The sequence below is a fragment of the Salvelinus namaycush genome, chromosome 37 (assembly GCF_016432855.1).
Source record: "Salvelinus namaycush isolate Seneca chromosome 37, SaNama_1.0, whole genome shotgun sequence".
NCBI classification, from domain to species: Eukaryota; Metazoa; Chordata; class Actinopteri; order Salmoniformes; family Salmonidae; genus Salvelinus; species Salvelinus namaycush.
This window is the reverse complement of record NC_052343.1, coordinates 31,028,907-31,048,323: the sequence shown is the minus strand read 5'-3', so window position 1 is coordinate 31,048,323 and position 19,417 is coordinate 31,028,907. Positions and strand designations below refer to the sequence as shown.

Sequence of the window (19,417 nt, the reverse complement as noted above, 5' to 3'; positions counted from 1 at the left end):
TATCCAGAGCAATTTACAGTAGTAAGTGCATTCTTTTTTGTACTGATTCCCAGTGAGAATAGAACCCACAACCCCATCATTGTTAGCACCATGTGTTACCAACTGAGCCACATCATCACATCATATCATCACAAACCACTTTTTTATTTTATTTATTTATTTCACCTTTATTTAACTAGGTAGGCTAGTTGAGAACAGGTTCTCATTTACATCTGCGACCTGGCCAAGATAAAGCAAAGCAGTTCGACACAACAACACATAGTTACACATGGAATAACATCGTCAATAATACAATAGAAAAAGTCTATATACAGTGTGTGCAAATGAGGTAAGATAAGGGAGGTAAGGCAATAAAATAGGCCATAGTGGCGAGGTAATTACGATATAGTAATTAAACACTGGAGTGATAGATGTGCAGAAGATGAATGTGAAAGTAAAGATACTGGGGTGCAAAGGAGCAAAATAAATAAATACAGTATGGGGCTGAGGTAGTTGGATGGGCTATGTACAGGTGCAATGACCTGTGAGCTGCTCTGACAGCTGGTGCTTAAAGTTAGTGAGGGAGATAAGAGTCTCCAGCTTCAGCAATTTTTTACAGTTCGTTCCAGTCATTGGCAGCAGAGAACTGGAAGGAAAGGTGGCCAAAGAGGAATTGGCTTTGGGGGTGACCAGTGAAATATACCTGCTGGAGCGCGTGCTGCTATGGTGACCAGTGAACTGAGATAAGGCAGGGGTTTACCTAGCGAAGACTTGTAGATGACCTGGAGCCAGTTGGTTTGGCGACGAGAATGAAGCGAGGGCCAGCCAACGAGAGCGTACAGGTCGCAGTGGTGGGTAGTATATGGGGCTTTGGTGAAAAAAAGGATGGCACTGTGATAGACTGCATCCAATTTGTTGAGTAGATTTTTGGAGGCTATTTTGTAAATGACATTGCCGAAGTCAAGGATCGGTAGGATAGTCAGTTTTACGAGGGTATGTTTGGCAGCATGAGTGAAGGATGCTTTGTTGCGAAATAGGAAGTCGATTCTAGATTTAATTTTTGGATTGGAGATGCTTAATGTGGGTCTGGAAGGAGAGTTTACAGTCTAACCAGACACCTAGGTATTTGTAGTTGTCCACATATTCTAGGTCAGAACCGTCCAGAGTAGTGATGCTGGACGGGCGGGCAGCTGTGGGCAGCGATCAGTTGAAGAGCATGCATTTAGCTATACTTGCATTTAAGAGCAGTTGGAGGCCACGGAAGGAGAGTTGTATGGCATTGAAGCTCGTCTGGAGGTTAGTTAGCACAGTGTCCAAAGAAGGGCCAGAAGTATACAGAATGGTGTCGTCTGCGTAGAGGGGGATCAGAGAATCACCAGCAGCAAGCGCGACATCATTGATATATACAGAGAAGAGAGTCGGCCCGAGAATTGAACCCTGTGGCACCCCCGTAGAGACTGCCAGAGGTCCAGACAACAGGCCCTCCGATTTGACACACTGAACTCTATCAGAGAAGTAGTTGGTGAATCAGGCGAGGCAGTTTTGAGAGGAGTCGAAAGCCTTGGCCAGGTCGATGAATACGGCTGCACAGTATTGTCTCTTATCGATGGCAGTTATGATATCGTTTAGGACCTTGAGCGTGGCTGAGGTGCACCCATGACCAGCTCGGAAGCCAGATTGCATAGCGGAGAAGGTACGGTGGAATTCGAAATGGTCTGTGATCTGTTTGTTAACTTGGCTTTCGAAGACCTTTGAAAGGCAGGATAGGATAGATACAGGTCTGTAGCAGTTTGGGTCTAGAGTGTCTTCCCCTTTGAAGAGGGGGATGACCGCGGCACCTTTCCAATCTTTGGGGATCTGAGACGATACGAAAGAGAGGTTGAACAGGCTAGTGATCGGGGTTGCAACAATTTCAGCAGATCATTTTAGAAAGAGAGGGTCCAGATTGTCTAGCCCGGCTGATTTGTAGGGGTCCAGATTTTGCAGCTCTTTCAGAACATCAGCTATCTGGATTTGGGTGAAGGAGAAATGGGGGAAGCTTGGGCGAGTTGATGTGGGGGGTGTAGGGCAGTTGAATATCTCGATTATCGTGGATTTATCGGTGGTGACAGTGTTTCCTAGTCTCAGTGCAGTGGGCAGCTGGGAGGAGGTGCTCTTATTCTCCATGGACTTTGCAGTGTCCCAGAACTTTTTTGAGTTTGTGCTACAGGATGCAAATTTCTGTTTGAAAAAGCTAGCCTTAGCTTTCCTAACTGCTTGTATATATTGGTTTCTAACTTCCCTGAAAAGTTACATATCACGGGGGCTATTTGATGCTAATGCAGTACGCCACAGGATGTTTTTGTGCTGGTCAAGGGCAGTCAGGTCTGGAGTGAACCAAGGGCTATACAGTGAGGGAAAAATGTATTTGATTCCCTGCTGAGTTTGTACGTTTGCCAATCAAATTATTTTTTCCCTCACTGTATCTGTTCCTGAATCTACATTTTTTGAACGGGGCATGCTTATTTAAGATGGCGAGGAAGGCACTTTTAAAGAATAGACTTGATGTCTCAATGTACTTAATTACTGTATTGTGCATTGTTTTTCCTCATGGTGATGGAAAGTCTACAGGTACAAACCTAGATGACCTGCCTATGTACAATACAGTAATGTACATTTACATTAACTGGTTTGTAAGGATGGTAAATTAATACTGCACAAAAAGTGGTTGTTTCCCATGTTATTTGATTAAGAAAAATATTTCATTTGTTGTGGATGTTTTGTGTCTATGCCCATTACTTTGGACCTTTTGATGTAAATGATTGAGGACAGGGTTTTGTTCTTTCTGGATTCCGTTAGAATGACAATTGTGGAGAAATTGACAGGGCAACAACTCTTACAATTCCAACAATTGAATCCTGCAAGATACTGTTCTTAATTACACTACCTTTTTTGCCAAAGCTGAGATGCTGAAGAAATGTTTTTCCTGCACTACACAGATCAATATCAATCTGCTAATAATAGTAAAGGCCCAGTGCACTTCTTTTGTGATATATATATATATATGTCTTTTTTTTATTCTGATTTTTCAGGGGGTGATGCAGCACCCTCAGTACTCCTACTTCCCGCGGCTATGCTCGCACGTGTCTAAACAAACTAAGACAAGCCTACCGCAAAGTATTCATCAGACCATTAGCCCGCCACATCAGCATATGACATCTAAACATGAGTTGCCAAATACAAGTACACTGGCAGTACATTTTTTATGTTGAGAAATCAGTCTTGTCATGTTTATTTAAAAAGATGCAGGGTTGAGCTTAATTCCTAACTCACTCAGCTATTACATTCAGGGAGTGTAGACCGAAAACCAATGATCTGGAAACAAATATATTTCATTGTTCAGGAGGCAGAGTGGCGTGGGAGGCAATTCATGCCTAAAATTGCATATAAAAAATACTTATGTAAAAAGGGTTGTGTATGCTGCAGTTCTGTGGTGAGAGTTTTATAGCATGCTAAATGAGGCCATAAATGTAACTAGGGGTAGCCTAGCCCACCAGTTCCCAACTCCAGTCCTCGAGTACCCCCACAGCACACGTGTTGTAGCCCAGACAAACATACCTGATTCAACTCATTGAGGGCCTGATGATTAGTTGACAAGTTGAAGTGTGCTTGTCCGGGACTACAATAATACTGTGTACTGTTGGGGATACTGGAGAACCGGAGCTGGGAACCACTGGCCTAGGCTATTATATGCCAGTGTGGGGTTAGCATGGTAACTGGACTGAGTTTAAACCTTGACAAGCAGGAGCAAAGTGACAAGTGTTGCCCGAGGATAAATGTCTGCTGAGTGAAAAAGGTTTCAGAGTCAGACCTCTTGGCATCACAACTTTTTTTATTTAACTAGGTGTAGCAGTGTGATGTTGTTCCCCTAGATTACGCACCAAATTGCACACAAGGACCAATTCAAATAGGCCAGGTCAAGAGGGGATGTTAATAATTTGATAATAATAATAATAATTCAGTGTAATATTTTATTTAATTACAGCTGCATAGCTAATGTTTTTATCTGGTGTACAAACACTTTTTCATACCAATATTGTACATACATGTGATTGCAAAAGTTTTGTATATTTTGGTTTGGCCCATCGCGGGTTATCTGTATTTCCATACCCCTTTATCGTTCTCTTTTGCTTGACCTTCGGCTAGCAAGGTATGTTGTCCTTGGCTCTGAAACTGTTTAATATACAACCGTCATAAGGTTATACAATGTACTGTTTTGCAACCATAAGTTTGTTATAGTGTGGACAGTGTAGGAATTTATGTTAACAAGTTTCACAGAGTTCACTGACTGAGGTATCTGTTGTAACTTGTGAGTACTTGTGACAGTGGTTGAGTGAGTGTCCATGTGCTCGCGCAGGTGCCCGAGAGCTGTGACTGCGCCAAGGGTAACATGTGTGTTGTCTCTTCGTGTGCAGGTATGTCTTTTATTTTGTCAGAATTATGTTCTGTATAGTTTTACTTGTATGGTGTGCTGTTGTGCAGCGAGTGTGTGCACGCAGCACCTGTTAATACCCCTTTATCGCGCTCTTTTGCTTGACCTTCGGCTAGCAAGGTGCCCGAGAGCTGTGACTGCGCCAAGGGTAACATGTGTGTTGTCTCTTCGTGTGCAGGGCAAATAAAAAGATTTCAACGAGCAGACCGTCAGTTGTGGCAGCGTCTTAATTAAAAGTACACAACGCAGAACGAACCACGCTACAAACTGGTGCAGCGACCTGCCGACTGGTTAGCTCAAGCTGATCACCTGAGCTGTGCATGTGGAGGAGATGCGCGACCCGCGCATGCGCACTTGTTGATGGTTTGCTATAAGTGAATGTATACTGTAAATAGTGAAGGTGAATGTAGCATATTCACTAGATAATTGTATTGGTGTTTATTTGCATGTTTTGAGGGAATTTGTTTATTGCATTTTTTTTGTATTTGTATGCAGTAAATTACATTGTAGTTTAGTTCTCTATTGAGCCATGGAAGACTCTCAAGTCCATACGATGAGTTATGCTGGGGATTTTGGTGTGGTTAGTGTGGGTAGAGGGAGGGGTGTCCATGCATTTACACCATTGGTACAGTCAGCTCCTGGGAGTAGAGTGGCTGCTAGTCCTGAGTTTACAAGCACTGGGAGGGGTAGGCTGTTTACTCCACCTGACCAGGGTATCCCACCTCTGTCGCTTGATGTACCATTGTCCCCAGTCCTCAGTAATAATGGGACACCGAGTCAGCTTAGTGACCTTATTAAGCAGATTGGTTCAGAGATAGGAGAATCTATCAGAGCGAGTTTACTGCAGCCTGGGGCTTCAAGTCTTTCTCCTGCCCATTCCCCTGACCAATCCCAGCAGTTTCCCATGCCTGAACAAGGTGGGTCAACTTTTATTGATGCGTCCAAGCTGAATCTGGTTGTGAAGTCAGAGGTTAGTGCTCCACCTTTCTTCAGGGGTGATGGCTCAGATAAGTACTCTGTCCTGGAGTGGGAGGAGCTAATGGGAGTCTACCTAGAGAAGAGGGGTTACACTGGGTCTGAGACTGTTGGGGAGGTGATGTCTAGGCTCATGGGGAGGGCACGGGATGTGACCAAAGTCTGGATGCGTAACAACCCTGTTGTCACAGATGTTAAGGCAGTGTTCAGTGTTCTCAAGCAACACTTTGGGGATACTGTCTACTCAGGTATGCCATTAGCTGATTTCTATTCAATGAGACCATATGCTAATGAGGGTTCACTAGATTTCTGGATTAGGCTTAACAAAGCTGCAGAGGCAGCTGAACAGTACCTTGTAAGTGAGGGTAGAACCTTGCCCAATCAGTGCTCAGAGTTGGCAGTCATGTTTGTACGCAACTGTCCTGATAAAGAGTTGGCCCAAGTGTTCAAATGCAAACCCCTTCGTGACTGGACAGCCAGTGAGGTACAGGATCGTTTGGATGAACTGTTAAGGGAGCGTAAAGCATGTAGAACACAACTTTCACAGCAGGTGGCTGCTGTCTTCGATTCCCCCCAGGAGGAAGTGGATCCTGAGAGCAGACCTAATGTGTCATCTTTTTCTCGATGTGGCCGTGAACCAGAACAGGCCCAATCTGTATCTGAGGGTGGGACATTAGAGAAAGTTTTGAGTATGCTAGAGAAGGCTCTTGTCAGCAATATTCAGTCTGTGAACAGAGGGCCCCGTAAACAGTTCCCCAAACGTGAGCGTGAGTGCGCTGTCTGTGGAAGCACTAATCACTGGACCAAAGCTCACTGTCAGATGCACCAGCTGTGTTTCAAGTGCTTCTCTCCTGGCCACATGAGCTTTGACTGTAGTGAGACTGGGAAGCGAAAGAGCCCTGTATGTGGACAGACTGGCAGGTCTCAGGAAAACTAGAAAGCCTCCATTCTGAGGAGGGCAATGTGAGGCAGTCTAATTTTTCCTCCACTGATGATGATATCCAATCTGTTTATTCTTATTTTTGTGAGTCAGTACCCAAGAACAACACAGTAATTTTTCAGAACACAATGAGAATTTCTCAGAATGACAGTTTGTTTTACACCACTGTGCTAGTACAGGATAAAGTTGAGCTGAAGGGGATGTTAGATAGTGGGTCCATGGCTACTACTCTGCGCGCAGATATTGTACCTCGGTTGAGGGAGGCAGGAGTGGTAGAGGGGAACTTTCTAGCTCCTTCAGACATCATACTGGTGGGTTGTGGTGGGACGCAAACTAGCCCAGTGGGTATGTGTGACTTGAAACTACAGCTTTATGGCTTCAGTTATGTAGTCCCAGTGCTTATTGTAGATGGGCAGGTTGATGAACTCATTGTTGGCACTAACGTGTTGAAGTCTCTGATTAGACAGTTCAAATCAAATGACAGCTACTGGCGGGTGGTGGGTACGCCAGGTCCCTCTGGCCAGTGTGAGGACAGCCAGTTCCTGCGTCTCCTATCAAATCTGGAGAGATGGAGAGGAGACTCCATCCCAGATAAAGTGGGCACCATTAAGTTGAAGAGGGCAGTAACGCTCCAACCCATGAGTGAGCATCTGGTGTGGGGCCGCTTACCCCCAAAGACAAAACTCTCTGTGGGCAGTACTGTTGTTGTCGAGCCCAGCACGTCTCGTTGTGTGAATCGACACATACTAGTAGGGAGAGTAGTTACGCCTCTGTGGGGGGATGGATGGCTCCCTGTGAAGATTGTGAATCCAACAACTTCGCCAGTTACCCTGAGACGAAATGCTAAAGTGGCAGATGTGTACCCTTGTATTGCATTGGAGGATTTTGATGATGTCAAGCAGCAAGCTGCTTACCAGAACGTGGCAAAAGTACAATGTGACAGCTCACATGGCAGTCTTACAGCCAAGAGTTCAGTTGGTGGCAGTGTAGTTAATGGCAACAGTACACTGAGCAATCTTGGACTTCAAGGCCTGTCTGTTGAGGAGTGTCCAGTCTCACAGTTCTGGAAAGACAAACTTGTCGGTTTAATTGAGAAGTATGACACGGTGTTCTCTAGACATAGCCTGGATTGTGGAGAGGCAAAAGAGTTCTGCCATCGCATACGGCTGACTGATGACCGCCCATTTCGATTACCTTATCGTAGGCTTTCTCCAGCTGATTACCAAAAACTCAGGGAAACACTGGATGATATGGAGGAAAAGGAAATCGTCAGAAAATTCAGCAGCGAGTATGCCTCACCATTGGTGCTGGTATGGAAAAAGAATGGGGACTTGCGTCTATGTACTGACTTTAGGTGGTTAAACGCCCGCACAGTGAAGGATGCTCATCCCCTGCCTCATCAGGCTGATGTACTGGCGGCGCTGGGAGGTAATGCCTTCTTCAGCACAATGGACTTGACATCTGGGTACTACAATGTGCCACTGCATGAAGAGGATAAGAAATACACTGCCTTTTCCTCTCCTTTAGGTCTGCACGAGTACAATCGTTTGCCTCAGGGCCTTTGCAACAGCCCAGCTACTTTTATGAGAATGATGCTGACCATCTTTGGGGACCAAAACTTTCTAAGTCTCCTTTGCTATTTGGATGATCTGATGGTTTTTGCTAAGACGGAGGAAGAGAGTCTGCAGAGACTCGAGATGGTTTTCCAGCGGTTGCAGGAGCACAATCTTAAACTGTCTCCGTCTAAGTGCAAGTTTTTGAGGAGGTCTGTTAAGTTTTTGGGCCACATGATTTCTCAGGAGGGCGTAGCCACTGATCCTGCTAAGGTTCAAACCATTTTGAATGTGACTGAGAGTGAGATGATGGAAGCTGACGGTGTCACTCCGTCTCCTAGCAAAATCCGTTCTTTCCTTGGTATGGTAGTATACTATCAACACTACATTGAGAATTGTTCCATGGTTGCTAGGCCATTGTTTCAGCTGACTACAGGTCAGAAGAAGCCTAGGAGAGGCAAGGGCAGAAAGAGGCCTGGTCCCTCTCGCAGGCTCACTGCTGCAGACTGGACTGCCGAGTGTCAACTCGCTTTTGAAGCTTTGAAAGCAGCACTAGTTGACCAGGCACTGCTGGCTCATCCAGATTTTTCTCAGCCATTTTTGCTTTCTGTTGATGCATCTACTAGTGGTTTGGGAGCTGTACTATCCCAAGTGCAAGATGGGAAGGCCATAGCCAGGCCAATAGCTTTTGCTAGTAAATCTCTTAATCATGCACAATCCAAGTATCCTGCTCACCAGCTGGAATTTCTAGCCATGAAATGGGCCATTCATGATAAGTTCAGCCATTGGCTGCGAGGGCATAAGTTTACGGTGTGGACCGACAACAATCCACTCAAATATATTCTTACAAAGCCGAGACTTGATGCATGTGAGCAGAGATGGGTTGCAAAGCTGGCACCTTTTGATTTTGATATCCAGTACATACCAGGGCCCAAGAATGTCGTTGCTGATGCTTTGAGCAGAGAGCCATTTGTCCGCTCCAAAGTTCTGCACCGACTGACAAGAATTCCATATGATGTCCTGCTGGAGGAAGCCAGAGGTCTTCGACTGGATGATGTACAAGACATGTTCCGTCTCTCCTGTGAGTAGCCCGAGGCTGGCTGTGGAACGTCTATGGCTCCTGGGAGTGAGTTGAGTAGAGCTGGAGACGATGTCAGTGGGTTGGTTTCCTGTGAAGAGGTGTCTGCTGTCCTCCATGCCCATCGCCGATGGGATGATGGTGCCACAGTGAGGGCCGTTTCACATGTGCAGCACCTTGAGAAGTTGATGTACATGGGTCAGAGCCCTTTACCTGTCCTTACACACAAGGAGCTGTATGATAACCAGTCACTGGATCCTATCATCAGCAGAGTCATGTTCTTTGTAGATAGAGGCCGGCGCCCATCTAGGAGAGAGCGAGTCTTTGAAGCTAAAGAAACAGTTTATACTCTAAGACAGTGGGGGAAACTCACCACGCGGTTAGGGATTCTGTATCGTGTCTCAAAACACCCAGTGAGTAAGAAGAAAATATTCCAGTATGTCGTACCTGTGTCTTTGAGAGGCCTTGTGTTGAAGGGAGTTCATGATGATGCTGGTCATCAGGGTCAGCAGCGCACATTGTGGCTCACGAGACAGCGGTTTTACTGGGAATCTATGGAGAAGGATGTCAAGGAGTACGTGGCCCACTGTAAGAGATGTGTGTTGAGTAAAGCACCTGAGCCTGAAGCAAGAGCTCCACTTGTCTCCATTGTGACAACGGCACCTTTAGAACTTGTGTGTATTGATTTCTGGACTGCAGAAGATTCAAACAACAAGTCTATTGATGTGTTAGTAGTGACTGATCACTTTACTAAGCTGGCCTGTGCATATCCATGTCCAAACCAGTCTGCTAAGACTGTTGCTCGTGTTCTCTGGAATAATTTCTTCTGCATTTATGGGTTCGCTGATTGCATCCATTCTGACAGGGGTGCTAACTTTGAGAGTTTACTTATTGCAGAATTACTTCAGTTATCTGGTGTTGAAAAGTCCCACACCACACCTTATCATCCCATGGGTAACGGTCAAGCAGAACGTCTGAATCGCACACTGGGTGGGATGATTAGAGCTCTGCCAGCTAGGTCTAAGGCTAAATGGCCTCAGATGTTGAACACATTGACATTCTCCTATAACTGCACTGTTCATGAGACTACTGGGTTTCCACCCTTCTTCTTGATGTTCGGACGCACCCCTAGGTTGCCGGTAGATGTTATGTTTGAAAGTGTGCTGTTGGATGGGGACACAGTAGATGTGGATAAATATGTCCAGTCTCTGGGTGAGGATCTGAGAGAGGCCATGACTTTGGCCCAGCAGCATGCCAGTAAGCAACAAAAGAGACAAGCAGAGGTCTACAACAGACGGTCTAAGGGTCACTCGGTGCAGAAGGGAGATAGAGTTCTACTTGCTAACAAGGGGGAGAGGGGCAAGAAGAAACTGGCTGATCGCTGGGAGAGTGTGGTGTGCATAGTGGTTGCAAAGAACAGCTCACTGAACACATATCGGATCCAACACCCTACCACTGGACGCATCAAAACTGTGCATAGGAACCTGATTATGCCAGTCAACTTTCTGCCTTTACCTTCGTGGGAGGAACCTGAGGGTCACGGATCTCTATCGAGTGGTGACGTGATCTCTGAGATGTCTGCAAAGTCCAGCCAAATGGATGGGAGTGACGCCAGGACTGTCCACTGGGTAGCAGGCCTTCCTGAGTCTTCTGGGAGGATACTCCAAGAGGAGGGTGAAGTTCCAGCGGATGGAAGTGAGGTGGAACAACCGTATGAAGTCCCCTTAAGTGAGGTGTGCTCAGCAGAAGTGGACCAGAGAGATATCCCCGAAGCCTACAAGAGTTCTGATTGCGAAACTCCATTCAGTGTGGATGATGTTACCTTGGTTGAAGATGCTTCGTCAGTGTGGTCTGTGACAATCTACCAGGATTCTGATCAGTCGTCTGACACTACTAGTGTTGAGTCGGTAACTGAAAGTGTGCTGGCTCCGGAGATGCGGATCTGTAGTACTCCCCATCCTGAGGTTAGACCTCTGAGCAGGGTTAGTGCTGTCTGTGACATTCCTGCTAGGTTTGTGGGTGAGGGTGTTCGGACTAGACTAGGTAGACTTATTAAGCCAGTGGATAGGCTAATCCAAACTATGTCTACACAGGAAATGAAACAGTTCTTGGTTTCTCAGTGACGGTAGGATATTGCCTACCTTTTCTTGTATATGTATATATATATAAGGGATTAGCTACCCCTTATTTTTCCTAATCCTTCGCGGGATAGCTTTTCAGCTGATCGACCATTTGTGGGTCTAGAATTAAGGGACTACACTGGGTTACTCTATCGCCCTGTGGGTGTGAATTTTTTTTCTTTCTTTGCTTTGTTACCTTCGAGGTAATGTGTTTTGTTTTGTGCCTATAATCTAGTGTAAAACAGTGGGGGTGAATGTAGCAGTGTGATGTTGTTCCCCTAGATTACGCACCAAATTGCACACAAGGACCAATTCAAATAGGCCAGGTCAAGAGGGGATGTTAATAATTTGATAATAATAATAATAATTCAGTGTAATTTTTTATTTAATTACAGCTGCATAGCTAATGTTTTTATTTGGTGTACAAACACTTTTTCATACCAATATTGTACATACATGTGATTGTAAAAGTTTTGTATATTTTGGTTTGGCCCATCGCGGGTTATCTGTATTTCCATACCCCTTTATCGTTCTCTTTTGCTTGACCTTCGGCTAGCAAGGTATGTTGTCCTTGGCTCTGAAACTGTTTAATATACAACCGTCATAAGGTTATACAATGTACTGTTTTGCAACCATAAGTTTGTTATAGTGTGGACAGTGTAGGAATTTATGTTAACAAGTTTCACAGAGTTCACTGACTGAGGTATCTGTTGTAACTTGTGAGTACTTGTGACAGTGGTTGAGTGAGTGTCCATGTGCTCGCGCAGGTGCCCGAGAGCTGTGACTGCGCCAAGGGTAACATGTGTGTTGTCTCTTCGTGTGCAGGTATGTCTTTTATTTTGTCAGAATTATGTTCTGTATAGTTTTACTTGTATGGTGTGCTGTTGTGCAGCGAGTGTGTGCACGCAGCACCTGTTAATACCCCTTTATCGCGCTCTTTTGCTTGACCTTCGGCTAGCAAGGTGCCCGAGAGCTGTGACTGCGCCAAGGGTAACATGTGTGTTGTCTCTTCGTGTGCAGGGCAAATAAAAAGATTTCAACGAGCAGACCGTCAGTTGTGGCAGCGTCCTAATTAAAAGTACACAACGCAGAACGAACCACGCTACATAGGCAAGTCAGTTAAGAACAAATTCTTATTTACAATGACGGCCTACACCGGCCAAACCCGGATGATGCTGGGCCAATTGTGCGCCGCCCTATGGGCCTCCCAATAACAGCCAGTTGTGATACAGCCTGGATTTGAACCAGGGTGTCTGTAGTGATGCCTCTAGCACTGAGATGCAGTGCCTTAGACTGCTGCCCCACTCGGGAGCCCCAACTTCTTCTGCACTGGTGTCAGAAATGGGATGGAGTTCACTGAAGGTGTGTTTTGGAGTGGGGTGTCTTAGAGCAGAGAAGTGCAGTTATATTTCACCCCAAAATGTTCTGTACCCTGGTCCACTCCTGTTTTGTAGATCTGCTAGGTCTGGATAGGTAACAGCAAAATGATCAAAGGTGTTAGTAATTGTCACTGAAAGTTACAGAAAAGCAAGGCAAGGTTGTGAGGTTTGGCAAGGTTGTGAGGTTTGTAAATCTCATTTAACGTTGAAGAGCATATAGCACTCGAGGCACATTCTCGCTCCTCTTGCAAAACACAATCATAGAAAACAAACGGTCCTCAATCAGCCTTTTGAATTTCTCTAGAGGCACCAATTCATCCAAATTGAGAGAGCCTTGCATAACCGATAAAGACCAACAACACTTGGCCTATATTGTAAAGGCTAATATTATTTTAATGGTGTTAGTCTCCTGGTACAAATAACCACTGCTGTTACATCACTTTACTATTTCTATCTGCTTCAGAATTTCCTTAGAATTCCTTCCCGCGGCTCCGAACATGAAGTTTCCCGGTAGAACTAATTCAGGGGGATGTAGGGGTGTGTATGACGCACAGGTCGTGTAGACTATACCGAAAAGTAGCGTGATGAATACTGTAGGCTACTCTTTGCCTAACCATTCGATGATTCGGAGCGGGGTGTGAGGAGTGGCCGGCCGCACCAATTTCTGTAGAACAAGATTGGGCTTTGGGTTCTATAAGGGAATGGGATTCCTGCCTGCGCGCACCAGATAGTGCATCAGCCACATTGTAAGTTTATACATTTTCCGCACGCTTTTTTTGTTTGTTGTGTATGCAAACCTAGTCTACATTTAAATAATACAAAAATGTTGTGATTTAACGAATTTGCTCACAAAGTCTCAGTGTATATGCCTAATTATCCTTTTGAGGGACATACTTGGAAACATAATGTAGGTTTTATAGACAAACTTTTGAATTCAATGGGTGGTTTTGAGGATGTTATTCTAAGTGCAAAGTTGTTCAGTACATTTTTTTAAATGTAAAATAATCGTGTAGGCTAATAAAATAAATAGGCTGAAGTGAATTGATCACAAATCCCTCTATTGATGGTGTCCATTGGATAGGCCTACCTGTCGTCGCAATATGCGTTCATTTATGTTCAGCAAGTGAATAGTCTACTCTGAAATGTTAAACATTTAGGGCTACAAAGATAATAAAGCTGCCTTGTTGATTATAGTTAGGCTATAGACTGCATGCGCAACTTGCATGCTCAACATGTTTGAAGAGTGTATTGAACAAATTAATTAGTTAAAAATTATTATGGAAAATATATATCTTTGCCGTGGATAAACCGGATCAAAATAAACAGTAGAATGGTATGTGTGCGTACATGCATGTGTGCTTGAAATTCATTGTAAGAAATTGTCCATTTGCCAAAATCATGTTCTGAGAACATTTGGATAACTTTCTCAACAGTCTTTGTTCCCAAAATTGGTGTGTTGGTTGTAGACAAATGGTGTTCACTGGTAGTGGAGCCTCCTGCCAGCTGGATGCTGTAACAGTATTTCACAGACACTCCAGACTACTGCAGATCATGCTTATCATACTACCCATCATTAATCACCATGCTGTACAGTTACATAATAGACCATTCCCCTGTTGAAGTACTTTTGTTCACTAATGAAGTTTGTCAATGGATGACGCCTTATGATGCTGGGATGTTAGCACCTTATGATGCTGGGGTGTTAGTACCATATGATGCTGGGGTGTTAGCACCTTATGATGCTGGGATGTTAGCACCTTATTAGGCTGGGATGTTAGCACCTTATGATGCTGGGATGTTAGCACATTATGATGCTGGGATGTTAGTACCTTATGATGCTGGGATGTTAGCACCTTGTGATGCTGGGATGTTAGTACCTTATGATGCTGGGATGTTAGCACCTTATGATGCTGGGATGTTAGTACCTTATGATGCTGGGATGTTAGCACCTTATGATGCTGGGATGTTAGCACCTTATGATGCTGGGATGTTAGCACCTTATGATGCTGGGATGTTAGTACCTTATGATGCTGGGATGTTAGCACCTTATGATGCTGGGATGTTAGCACCTTATGATGCTGGGCTGTTAGTACCTTATGATGCTGGGATGTTAGAACCTTATGATGCTGGGATGTTAGAACTGTATGATGCTGGGATGTTAGCACCTTGTGATGCTGGGATGTTAGCACCTTATGATGCTGGGATGTTAGAACCGTATGATGCTGGGATGTTAGCACCTTGTGATGCTGGGATGTTAGCACCTTGTGATGCTGGGATGTTAGCACCTTGTGATGCTGGGATGTTAGAACCATATGATGCTGGGATGTTAGAACCGTATGATGCTGGGATGTTAGCACCTTGTGATGCTGGGATGTTAGCACCTTGTGATGCTGGGATGTTAGCACCTTGTGATGCTGGGATGTTAGCACCTTGTGATGCTGGGATGTTAGCACCTTGTGATGCTGGGATGTTAGCACCTTGTGATGTTTTGTTTTCTAACAGTGTATATCTAAAACCTCAAAGGGTTCATCGGCTGTCCCCATAGAATAACTATTTGAAGAACCCTTTTTGGTTCCAGGTAAAAACTATTGCAGCCAACACTTTTGGGTTCCTTGTAGAACCTTTTCTACAGAGGGTTCATTTGGGAAACCTTTTTTTCTAAGACAGTGTGATTGTTCTTTGGCCCAGATGAATGTCCACACGTTTGATTCTGGATTTTAGATGAGCCCCCCCCAATGCTTTATAAATAAAGGCAGCCAGCACTCACAAAGATGGTACATTATTTTGTTTTACTCCATAAGATTTTAGTTTGACTTTCCAGGAAACCATGAAGCAAGGTTTGAGGTTGAGCAGGTACAATGTTTGTGATGCTGGTTGTAAACTCAAGACACGATGTTGAGTCTTCGTCTGACCAGATAAACACAGTCAAGCACAGTTTATAGGTGCTTCACATCCCTATCCACAGATCACACAAATTCGCATGCATGCACACACACACACACACACACACACACACACACACACACACACACACACACACACACACACACACACACACACACACACACACACACACACACACACACACACACACACACACACACACACACACACACACACACACCACAGAGCAGAGTGAATACATCCATCAGTAGGTCCAACCCAGAGACCAGACCATCTAGTGACTGTTTATGGTTTCCTGTTTATATCGCTGTTGGGGGAAATCTTTTTTTCATGTTCAGGAAATTGCTCCAGGTGTGTTTACAGGTTCTGTCACGCCTTCTTCGACACCACATGAAGGCCTCCTCATCAAAACAATTAATTATAACCCACACAATAATTCACATTTCCTTTTGAAGTAGGATTCTTTCCTGTTGTGAGAAACTGGTCAAATTAAGATCCTGCATCTGTAACCATTATTCTGCCCTGCCCTCCGCTTCTCTTTCCAAAGAACCTTTTCATTTAGATGGGATACTTTTGTTAAGACCAAAGTTTGGATACTTTCTCACTGTATCATTCAGTGTTGCTCTATTTCCTTTCAGGATAAACACAGTGTTCTCTTCTTGTTGTGTCAGTCGGCATCACAATGCCCATAGATGTGCACCCTTCATTTGTTGTGGAATTTCATAATGGGGAATTTCCGCCTAATACACAAGACAGAGCCAATTAACGGGAAAGTGGCCTTTCAGACCATTTAGGGCAATGTGTAATTGTTTCACCCCCAGGCTCAGACTTGATCTTGCCAAAGCCACATATTTTCATACACGTCTGTCAAAAGTTTGCAACACAAACAATACCGTTTTTATTCTTCAATGACATCCAAACCACAACAGCCACATCCATAAGTGCCCTGACTTAATTTCTCAGATGTACTGGATCATATCACAGCCAAATCAGAGAAGTGTGCTAAGTTTGAAGCCAATAACAGCCGAGCAATAACATCTAATCAGTGCTACTCCAACTGCTTATGGTTCAAGTAGCCTTAAATATTGTTATAGTTAAGCAATCTGGTACAATGTGATCATTACAATACGAATTCAGTGTAGTGTTCTGTTCTATTGATGATCAAGGTCACACAGTACAATGTTATTAATACTGTGTAATTACTGTGGTTGTTACTGTACTGCATGACAACACTATTGTAGCCAACACTACATTACTTAAATCTGCAACATTGGTTTACTGAAACCTCAGCCACTGATAGATGTCAACTGCATCAGAGATTCAAACTCACTCATCCACCGCCACATTGTGAATAACAGTAAGACTGCAGCAACCACTGCTGCCAAGGTGATCTAACTCAGCTACGTGACAAATAAGAATCTAGAAGAACGTTTAAAAAAAAAACAAGAACAGTTTCACAGGCTTTCTGAATTTTCAACATGATTGAAATTAGCTGTGATAGTGGTTTTCTGGAAAAGCTGCTGCCACTCTCCCTGTAAAAAGCCTTTTGAGAAACACTCTGTCTGTGTAAACAAACTGACTGTGTTCACACAGCTACCCGAAGAACACAATTCAGATTTTTTTTCCATATCCAATCTTTTTTTTCTGAGTGTCCAGACTCAGTGTCCAGACATTTTACCCATATCAGATTTGCTCATTCACACAGATGTAGCCTCTGAAGTAGATGGCCGGGCGGGGTGGATGTGGAGCCAGAGAAAGCAGGGGTACAAAGTGTAGAACCTACTTCCTACATTTGAATATACAAATTGATTTTATCAAACACGACTATGCTACATTTTATCTCTGGGACCATCAGGATGACAAATCAGAGCAAGATTACAGAGTGTAAGTAAATTATTTACCTTCAGAGGTGAATGTATCAAACCAGTTGCTGTGGTACATGTTTTGTTGTTTTGCACTCTCCTCAAACAATAGTATGGTATTGTTTCACTGTAATAGCTACTGTAAATTGGACAGTGCAGTTAGATTAACAAGAATTTAAGCTTTCTGCCAATATAAGACATGTCTATGTCCTGGAAAGTTTGCTGTTACTTACAACTGTCATGCTAATCACATTAGCGCACGTTAGCTCAAACGTCCCAGTATAGGGACACCGATCATGTAGAAGTTAAAATGTTGGGGTGGTTGCCATGGTAATGGCAGGTCATGTGCAAAAAAAGGAACACTTCAGAGCAAATCAGTTCTGATTTGAGCATCTAGACTGAGGTCACATATGTAGCATCAGAATTGTATCAGGATTGAGATCCACATATGGTGGTGGTATACAGTAAATCATAAGTCAAAAGATCAGATTCCATGTGTTTTTTGTTGTTGCTGTTTACACATTAGGGACAAGATCAGATAGGTATCAGATATGGAAATAATTGGAAAAGATCTGAATTGGGCTGCCTATGTAAACACAGCCCCTGTGGTCCACAGCCAGACTAGCATGACCTGTAGTTCTGTACATTGAACAGCCAAGTTCCTTTGTTTACACCTCCTAAAGCCTCAACTTCTGTGTATAAAACACAGCCGGCACCAGCTGTAAATGGAAAGTGATAAGAAGTAAATGTTAGGCTTCTCTATTTAGAGAAAGAGGAGGGGAAGAAGGACATTGCATTGGTTATCCCATAGGTCTAGGACGTCTTGTCAGCAGAGCTAACAACAGCATACAGCTGTGGGGAAGAGCTCTGAAATAGGATCCATTCACGTCTTCGGGCTTTATGATGATGATGATGTGTATGTTTAATGGAACAGTCAGGCAGCTGAAGCAGTTAATAACTGATGCCTAGCAGAACCCCACAGTCATCAGTTCAACAGTCAACATGGTTGATAGGTAACAAACATCAATTAAGCTTGAAATAAACCAGCCACTGAAACCCTATTGTTGATATATATGTTACGTTAAAGAGTCAGTCTTGGATAATTGTACTGGACCGTTCTGACCATAGACAATCTTGACCTTGACTCGTCATGAAGAGGTAAACAAAATGTTGGTGGTGGAATCATTGTCCTGTAGAAAGCTTTAAAGTACTCCATAATTTAACAGATCCCTTGTGCCTGAATGTTCACGGTCAATCTGTGACCACAGTTTCTGAGTGGAATAGATGATTTGCCATTGAAAACAATAGGCCCCCACTCTTTTAGACCCCACTCTGTTGACCGGAAAGGAACTGCTTTGAACGCTGCCTAAATAAACCGAGGTAGAGAACAGAGCGTGAAGGAAATGTGCATGGAGATTTGTTAGACCCAGATGTAAGTATATTCAGTGGACTCTGACCTGAACAAATGAGATGTGAAGACCGCCTTTCTTTTTTTTTACCCCCTTTTTCGTGGTTTCCAATTGTTAGTAGTTACTATCTTGTCTCATCGCTACAACTCCCGTACGGGCTTGGGAGAGACAAAGGTCGAGAGTCATGCGTCCTCCGAAACACAACCCAACCAAGCCGCACTGCTTCTTAACACAGCGCGCATCCAACCCATGTGTCGGAGGAAACACCGTACACCTGGTTAGCGTGCACTGCGCCCGGCCCGCCACAGGAGTCGCTAGTGCGCGATGAGACAAGGACATCCCTACCGGCCAAACCCTCCCTAACCCGGACAACACTAAGACAATTGTGGGTCGCCCCATGGACCTCCCTGTCGCGGCCGGCTGCGACAGAGCCTGGGCTCGAACCCAGAGTCTCTGGTGGCACAGAGACCACTGCGCCACCAGGGAGGCCAAGACCGCCCTTTCAATCACTGTCATTCAAGTGTGATTCTTGTTTGAAATGGGGCTCTACAAATCGTGATTACGTCCAGATGCATCCGGTTAGGATGGACCCCTGTTTCCTGAATTTCTCAACTCATTGGGATCGGGCCTCAACAAGCATTGGTATAAGACTCTTAAACAACCAGACACATACAGTACACATTAACCAGGCACACACACACACACACACTCTCTCTGTTGATACAGTCAGTTTTAATTGCTGAGTTG

At 44.3% G+C, this 19,417-nt stretch overlaps 2 protein-coding genes across 2 annotated transcripts in view; one reads left to right on the top strand and one right to left on the bottom strand.

The window, feature by feature from the left end:
- The window catches only part of LOC120030984 (collagen alpha-1(VI) chain-like), a 52,605-nt gene extending 43,484 nt beyond the window's left edge, over window positions 1-9,121 (bottom strand). The window contains exon 1 of the mRNA XM_038976490.1: window positions 8,844-9,121. Within this exon, the coding sequence (XP_038832418.1) occupies window positions 8,844-9,121 (278 nt within the window). The remainder of the gene's footprint in view (window positions 1-8,843) is intronic.
- Window positions 9,122-13,138: 4,017 nt separating this feature from the next.
- LOC120031451 (collagen alpha-6(VI) chain-like) overlaps window positions 13,139-19,417 on the top strand; it is a 32,744-nt gene continuing 26,465 nt past the window's right edge. Inside the window, exon 1 of the mRNA XM_038977216.1 lies at window positions 13,139-13,241. The gene's annotated coding sequence lies outside the window, so the exon portion shown is untranslated. The remainder of the gene's footprint in view (window positions 13,242-19,417) is intronic.